This window comes from Octopus bimaculoides, chromosome 2 (assembly GCF_001194135.2).
Source record: "Octopus bimaculoides isolate UCB-OBI-ISO-001 chromosome 2, ASM119413v2, whole genome shotgun sequence".
NCBI lineage: Eukaryota > Metazoa > Mollusca > Cephalopoda > Octopoda > Octopodidae > Octopus > Octopus bimaculoides.
Window position 1 is genome coordinate 187,070,605 of NC_068982.1, and position 9,006 is coordinate 187,079,610.

Sequence of the window (9,006 nt, forward strand, 5' to 3'; positions counted from 1 at the left end):
CTTTTTACCACACAGCCACTTCTATATCTATATATATATATATATATATATATATATATATAATATATATGTGTGTGTTTGTGTGTGAACTTTTATCCTTCATTATGGACCATAATTTCCTGTGACATTCAAAACATTGATTTTATTTTCAATTCCCAGATGTTTCCATCATCAAATGAACTTCACCCAATCTCTTCCGTCATCTTTCATATTATTATTTATTATTCCAGATAAATTTACAAACTGGTTCTCCGGTACCGGAATCTAATCCAACAATATCAGTAAGTTAAATTATATACATTAACTCATATATTCTCTGTGAAATGAGGCCCATGAGGGTCGCTTTGTAAGCTCGAGAGGAGAATTGAACCAACACACTTTCAGTGTTGTTTAACAGTTCGTCAGGATTCAGTCACATGTTCCTCCCAAATTGCCGATAGTCATCATCATCATCATCATCATTGTCGTTTAACGTCTGCTTTCCATGCTAGCATGGGTTGGATGATTTGACTGAGGACTGGTGAACCAGATGGCTACACCAGGCTTCAATCTGATTTGGCAGAGTTTCTACAGCTGGATGCCCTTCCTAATGCCAACCACTCTGAGATTGTAGTGGGTGCTTTTACGTGCCACCAGCATGAAGGCCAGTCAGGCGGTACTGGCAATGGCCACGCTCGAAATGGTGTATTTTATGTGCCACCTTCACAGGAGCCAGTCCAGCGGCACTGGCAATGATCTCGCTTGAATGTCTTTTCATGTGCCACTGGCACAAGTGCCAGGAAGGCGACGTTGGTAATGATCACGCTGGTGCTATTTACGTGCCACTGGCACAGAAGCCAGACAGCTGCTCTGGCAACGATCACGCTCGAACAGTGCTCTTAGTGCTCCACTGGTCGATAGTAGTCTCAGAAAATGACTAATTTATTTTTTAATCTTTTAGTTGGAAGAAAAGGCAATGCTCTTTACTTGTTACAGGGCCCTTATGACTGGTAGGTGGGAGAGAGAGGGGAAAGTGGAGACCTGATCTGAATGCTTACAACAGAGTGGATTCCAGGGTGGAAAGTTGCCCGAGGTATCAGGTGGTGGTGTTAAACTGGGTGATAGACTAAGACAACCACCCAAGTAGGCCAAAGTGGGGTTTGAACTCAGAATGTAAAGAGCTGGGACAAATAATCATTTAATCCATGGTTACCATATTTCTATTGGAACACACTGCATTTCTTTTAATCAATTTTGAAAATAATGAAGAAATCTTATCATTAAGCTGGTATTTGGAACTGAAATGAAAATGAAGTTTTGATGCAAGTTTTTAATTTAGGCTGGTGGCACATAAAAAGCACCCACTGCACTCTTGGAGTGGTTGGGGTTAGAAAGGGCATCCAGCTGTAGAAACCTTGCCAGATCAGATTGGAGCCTGGTGCAGCCTCCTGGCTTGCCAGTCCTCAGTCAAACCATCCAACCCATGCCAGCATGGAAAACGGACATTAAACGATGATGATGATGATGATGATGATGATGATGATGATCACCTCTGTTTCAATTGATTTTTAAAAAATTATGAAAAAATTATTGATAAAATTTTTCATTATTAAGCTAGCATTGAAAAATAAATTTTGATGGAAGATCTTAATTTTGACCCCTTCAAAATTGGAATTTTATTTCATAGAGCAAGGAGCAGTCTTGAATAGGTTGGCATCAAAAGGGTTAACATATGAAATACTTTTGCAATACTGCATTTTCCCCCTACTTGACCCTCCCCACTGACTTTATTTTTTCCCTCCTATTACCCTACCACTGTCTCTGATAGTCTCTCCCCTACCACCCTCTCTCAATAACAAACCTGTCTAACTCCAAAAAGGACTGTCTTGGACCTTGATGAACCTTCCAACCCATTCCAGCATAGCAAGTGAACAAATCCAGCCCATCATGGGTTCACCTACTCAACCTACCCCCATCACCATTACCATGTTGTCCCCCAAACTTTTTCACACTAATCCCTAATATTACTCCCTTTTTCTTGCTTCTCATCCCCTCCATTACTCACCCCAACTCTGTTCCCTATGTTATCCTCTCTACAACCATCCTCTCACAATAAATTTGTTCCATCTAATTGGGAGGCCTTGCATGCTTCAAGGTGACCCCTACAAGTGCTGGTGCCACAAAAAGCACCCAGTGCATTCTGTAAATGGTTGTGAATCAAGCAGCAACAAGAAAGGGTTTTTTAGTCTTGCTGATGGCAAGACAACCCCAGTAGTGCTGGTGCTGAGGAAATGCCTTCAGTACCTTTTGTAACGGTAGCAATTTTGAGAAGGACTGAGAGAGCAATGGTGGGAGAAATGTGTGGCATGAGGCTGTTTGATAAGATGAGGACTGATGAGTAGATGGGGATGCTGGGGTTGGAGGAATCAGTGGAATGACTGGCAAGGATGAATGGAGTGTGGTGGTATAGGCATGTGTTGAGAAGGGATGAGGAGCATGTTCTGAAGAGGATGCTAGAGTTTGAGGTAAATGGACAGCAAAAGCTAGGTAGACCAAGAAAAATGTGGAGGGGACAGGTGGAGGAGGAGGAGATTGGGAGGGTTGGCTTGAGAAAGGAGGATACCCAAAACCGGGCGAGATGGTGTGTGAGGGCAGTTGCTATGGCATTGAGGTAGATCTGGCTACCTCCCGTTAACGGGGACAAAACCCTGATTTAAATTGATCGACGATGATTAGTGTTAGGGAGGTTATCCAACCATAGAAACCAAACCAAAACTAGAGGTAGCCGTGGATGGAAAACAGACTTAAGATGATGATGATGAGGTATTTAATAGGGGATGATATTTAATGTTTGGGATATATTTGGTGTGTGGAAATGTTTAATGTACAAACTGTTTTTGTTTTATTTGACTGTAATAATATTTTAATGTCTGTTTCTTTCGCTACAGGTACAGTTTTCCATTAGTCAATGGGCCATCTCAGGTGTAAAAGTTAACAGACTTGATATGTATGGAGAGGTAAGTGGTGGTGTTTATCATCTTTCGTCTTCTTACCAACATATTCCAGTGTTGAGTTAATAAACTACAGGTTTGTTGTGGTTGACATGTGGAGACAATCCAATTATTCGATATTAACATATAGTTTTATGATTAATAAATAAAGAATAGAGAGTCAGTAGTTCAATTCATGTTACAAATGTTTCAATAGCATGGTCATTTATTTGCACACAATGCGTTACATAATATGATGTGATATTACTTAATTTTCATTATTTTACGTGTAAATCACCAGCCATTTCATCAGGCATCCCGAGCTATTTGGTAGGGTGTCAAACATCATTAAACAAGTCGAGATTGTGTCGATTACTCTATTGATTGGATGATGAACTAAAAATATTCATTAGTATTCCTAGAGTACAGTGCTAGCTTAATACATGCTGAAGGCTACGGAGTTGATAACTACGATCATTAATATCCAAGCCAATTGATAGTTTATAATTATATATGTCTTGTGTTGTAATAATCAGCAGCATAGCTAGGGTCATATAGAAGTGGGGGCAGTCTGTCCCAGGCAGTGTTTTATGGGTGCTGCATTTTTGAGTCTGCTGTATAAGCCTGTATAGGGGCTGGATGTGTGTATGTGTGTGGATGGGGGTAGGTGTGTGTGTGTGTGTGTGTGGATGTGGGTAGGTGTGTGTGCGTGTACTCCAGGTGGCACACTCTCTAGCTATGTCACTGGTAGTAATACTAAACTTAATGGTCATTTGTGACATAGGCTGAAGGCAAGAACTTTAGGGGTGGTGGTGGTGGTGGGAATGAGTCAATGAAATCGAATCCATTGTTTTGACTGGGAATTTATCTTATTGATCCCTGAAGGTGGTGGTGGTGGGGGGAATGAATGCCAAAGTTGACTTTGGCAAGATCTGCTCATTCCCAACCTAGATATTGTACTTAGTACTAGCAACCGGAAGATATTCATCAATCATCATCATCATCATCATCATCAATATCATCATCATCATCACAACCACCACCATTGCCATCATCATCATCATTCTTATATTTGCAATGATGACAATCACTACCATTATCATTGTAACCACCACCACCACCACCACCACCACCATCATCATTATCATTATATTTTATCTTTATTTGTGTTTTTGTTTCATATCAGTCCTAATATTCCATTATGGACTTGTACATTTTCTTTGGTTTCACTCACTGTCATCTCTGGTCAAACTGTCCAACCCATGCCAGCATGGAAAATGGATGTTAAAGGATGATGATGATATATATGTGTATATATATGTATGTATGTACACACACACACACATATATATATACATATATATATATATATATATATATATATATATATATATATATATATATATACATAGATATAACACTTTATAGTACTATAGCACCACACATCTTTACTCATATACACATATCTGTCTGTCTGTCTGTCTATCTATTTATCTATCTATCAGTCTGTCTATCTGTTAACCTATCAGTCTGTGTGTGTGTGACTTAGCATATTTTAACTGTTCGTCTTTCTCTCTTTCCTATCGTAAATTGTATATACAGGGCACTAAGTGGTTTGGAACAGACTGTACGTGTTAAAATTCTTTCTTATGGTATGTAACTGTGTGTGTGTGTGTGTCTGTGTGTGTTGACCTTAACTCGGAGATCATCATCAACATCATCGTCCTCATTGCTGCCATCATCATAACATCATCATCACCTTTCTGCTTGTCATGTTGGCTTGTGGTGAATGGTTTGATAGCATCTGATGAGTTGGAGGACTGAGTCATGTTTCAATATTTGTTTTGACATGGTTTCTACAGCTGGATGCTCTTCCTGATGCCAACCACTCAACAAATTATATCATCATCATCATCTTCATCATCACCACCATTATCATCGTCATTATCATCATCATCATCACTTTCCATGCTGGTATGGGTTGGGCAGTTTGACAAATTCCAGTGGGACAGAGAACCTCAGTTTAGCCATGGTATCCATGGTCGGAGGGTCTCCCCAGCATCACTCTACAGAGGGTATCAGGTGCTTTCCTTCGTAGCACCAGCATGAGCTTCCAACACCTTCTTATTTCCGTATATTTTTTTTTTGTTTTGTTTTAACACTCAAACTAATTTCCCTATAAATAATTATGTCACCCTCTTTGTGAGCTGGCAGAATCGTTAGCGAACTGGGTAAAGTACTTAGCGGCACTTTGTCCGTCTGTACATTCTGAGTTCAAATTACACCAAGGCTGACTTTATCTTTCATCTTTTTAGGCTCAATTGGAATAAGTACCTGCGGAGTATTGTAATAAGTATGGTGGTGAGCTGGCAGAAACGTTAGCATGCCGGGCGAAATACTTAGCAGTATTTTGTCTGCCGTTACGTTCTGAGTTCAAATTCCGCTGAGGTCGACTTTGTCTTTCATCTTTTCGGGGTGGATAAATTAAGTACCAGATATGCACTGGGGTCAATGTGATCGACTTAATCCCTTTGTCTGTCCTTGTTTGTCCCTTCTATGTTTAGCCCATTGTGGGCAATAAAGAAATCTGAAATAAGTACCTGCTGAGTATTGGGGTCAATGTAATCGACTTAAGCCTTCCCCTATAATTGCTGGCCTTGGGCGAAAATTGGAAATCAATTATGTCACTGTTGTATGCAGATAAATGGTTCAGACAGACTCTACTGAACCAGATTTCTTTATGGCCGATGCTCTTCCTGTCACCAACCCTCACACATATCCTAATCACCATCATCATATAACGTGCGTCTTCCATGCATGCATGGATTAGGACAGTTGACAGGAGCCAGCCAGGTAGAAGACGACCCCCAGGCTAAGCAAGTTGATGTTTTCCCATGGCCAGACATGTTTTTGCAGAACATTGGACACTGGAAACGAATGATGCTGCTTGTATGACAGTGGCACTCGTTTACAACAATCATGTAGACACAAGCCTACACATGCACACACACATACACACACATGCACACACACACACACACACAAAAACTAACATATACACACAAACATACACACACATCCACACACACACAGACACACACCCAAGTGCATGATGGGGTTCTTTCAGTTTCCATCCACCAAATCCACTCATAAGGCTTTGGTCAGCAGCTTGGAGCTATAGTAGAAGGCATATGGTCAAGGTGCCATGCCCTGGGACTGAACCTGGAACCATGTGGTTGGGTGGCAAACTTCTTAACCACACAATTGTATTACAGAATTATTTTATCTCTCTCGATTTTATTTCTTAAACGTACCTCATTCATTACAGAGCTTCTAACCTCCATTCTCATTGGCTAACAATCAATTAGAATGGTGAACAATAATCTTCATCATCATCATCATCATTTAACATCTGTTTTCCATGCTGGCATGGGTTGGATGGTTTGACTGGAACTGGTAAGCTAGAGAGCTGCACCAGGCCCCAGTCTGATTTTGGCTTGGTTACTGTGGCTGGATGCCATTCCTAATGCCAACCACTCCACAGAGTGTACCAGGTGTCTTTTGTGTCACTGGCATGGGTGCCCTTAATGTGTCACCAGCACAGGTTTAATAATATTTACAATTTGAATCCCAATTTGTGAAATTTTTTTTTTGTATGTTATGTCTAATTTTTCTTGGTCTCCTTTATTCATCTGATGCAGTGGCTCTCAACCAGGACCCTCATGACTCTAGTCCATATAAGATTTTTTGTTAAGATTTATGCTCAAGAAATCAGTTATATTTCTACAATACAAAAAATATTTTAATTTTTTTATACAATTTCTAATAATATCTAATTATCAAAATACAGTAGTATTTTTTTTTCATATTGGTCCCGTACTAGTGGCATGTAAAAAGCACCATTCGAGTGCGGTAGTTGTCAGTGCTGCCTGTCTGGCTCTCGTGCTGGTGGCACATAAAAAGCACCATCCAAGCATGGTCGATGCCAGTACTGTCTGATGGGCCCTCATGCCGGTGACATGTAAAAAGCACCCACTACACTCTCTGAGTGGTTGGCGTTAGGAAGGGCATCCAGCTGTAGAAACCTTGTCAGGTCAGATTGGAGCCTGGTGCAGCCCTCTGGCTTGCCAGCCCTCAGTCAAGCCGGCTAATCCATGCCAGCATGGAAAACAGACGTTAAATGACAATGATGATGATGATGATGATGATGATGATGAATGGCTATGAAGGTCCAGTGGAGTAAAATAAGAATGAACTGATCTGATGGTACTCTTAGGCTCATCAAATATTTCCTTCATAATTTTATTGCAGTCTTAATCTCTCAAAGGTAACCCATCCCCTACATGGTCGTTTATTATGCTTGAAATAGCAGGGGTGATGTGGGCATATTCAAAGGCATATAACATACCAGGTAGTCATACCAACAAATTCACTATCGATATGTATATTTTTGTCAAATAATGCTGTTATCTCTGGAAAATCCCAGTTTATTAAAATACATTCATTTAATAAATTCCTGAAGGACAGTTTTCTGCTAAATGCTAAATAATATTTATACATTTGAACCCCAACTTATGTTTTTTCTGTTGTATTATGTCTCATTTCCTGTTGTATCCTTTATTCAATTTACAGTACTCACTCACTCAATAAATAAATTTAGAATAATAGCAAGCGCTCGAGTGCAGCTTTAGAATTTGTGAAGAAATCAAGTATTATGTTGACTTAACCATGTACAAGGTCTCAGTTTATCATACAAATACATAACAGATTTCGTAACTTTGCATGACAGGGAATTGAAATATACACCTAGTAACATCACCATCATTGTCTGGGAAAAATTGTATTGAAAAACTTGCTGTAGATTCAAACCTATTTGATTGTATAGCTTATTTGCTCTGCGTTACTTTTCCATTGATATATCATTATTATCATCATTATCATTGTTGAACATTTGCTTTCCATGCGGGTATGGGTTGGACGGTTTGACTGAAAACTGGTAAGCTGAAGGGCTGCACCAGGTTCCAATCTGATTTGATGAGGTTTCTACGGCTGGATGCCCTTCCTAATGCCAACTACGCCGAGAATGTAGTGGGTGCTTTTTATGTGCTACCGGCATGGGTGCCACTGACCTGACACTGGCATCGGCCACAACTATGGTCTCATTTGGTTTGACAGGTCAACACAAGCACAGTATATTGCCAAGGGCCTTGGTCATCTGTGACTGCCTCCATGAGGCCCAATGCACGAACAGTGCTTTTTATATGCCACCAGCATGGGTGCCAGTCAGATGGCATTGGCATCAGCCACAACTATAATCTCACTCGGTTCAACAGGTCTTTGCAAACGGCATATCGCCCAACAATTGAAGGGTGCTTTTAATAGGCCAGTCATGTGACACTGGCATTGGCCACATTTACACATTTTAATATTAATAACCTACATAAGGTGGTGAGCTGACAGGATCATTACAGCCCTGGGTAAAATGCTGAACAACATTTCGTCCATCTTTATGCTCTGAATTCAAATTCCAACGACCACGTTGCCTTTCATCCTTTCAGGGTTGATAAAATAAGCACCATTCGAGCACTGGGATCATTATGATTGTCTTACCATCCCGCCCCAAATTGCTGGCCTTGTGCCAAAATTTAAAACCAATATTAATAATCAATAAGGTGGCAAACTTGCAGAACTGTTAGCGTACAGGGCAAAATGCTTCGTGGCATTTCATCCGTCCTTACGTTCTGAGTTGAAATTCTGCTGAGGTTGACTTTGTCTCTCGTCCCTTTGGGGTCAATAAAATGAAGGCCAGTTGAGCACTGGAGTCATTATAATCTTCTTGCCCCCTCCCACAAAACTGTTGGCCTTGTGCCAAAGTTTGAAACCAATATTTATAACCTATAGGTGCAGGAGTGGCTGTGTGGTAAGTAGCTTGCTTACCAACCACATGGTTCCGGGTTCAGTCCTACTGCATGGCACTTTGGGCAAGTGTTTTCTGCTTTATCCTCGGGCCGACCAAAGCCTTGTGAGTGGATTTGGT

The 9,006-nt window shown here is 40.6% G+C and overlaps 1 protein-coding gene across 9 annotated transcripts in view; it reads left to right on the forward strand.

The window, feature by feature from the left end:
• Positions 1–9,006, forward strand: part of LOC106874822 (AP-3 complex subunit mu-1) — a 67,032-nt gene that overhangs the window by 33,201 nt on the left and 24,825 nt on the right. For all 9 annotated transcript variants that reach the window (XR_008263503.1, XR_008263502.1, XM_014922693.2 and 6 more), the window contains 2 exons: positions 231–281; positions 2,928–2,996. Coding sequence is in view for 7 of the 9 variants with exons in the window: in XM_014922693.2 (XP_014778179.1) it covers positions 231–281; positions 2,928–2,996 (120 nt within the window). In the remaining 2 variants the exon portion in view is untranslated. The remainder of the gene's footprint in view (positions 1–230; positions 282–2,927; positions 2,997–9,006) is intronic.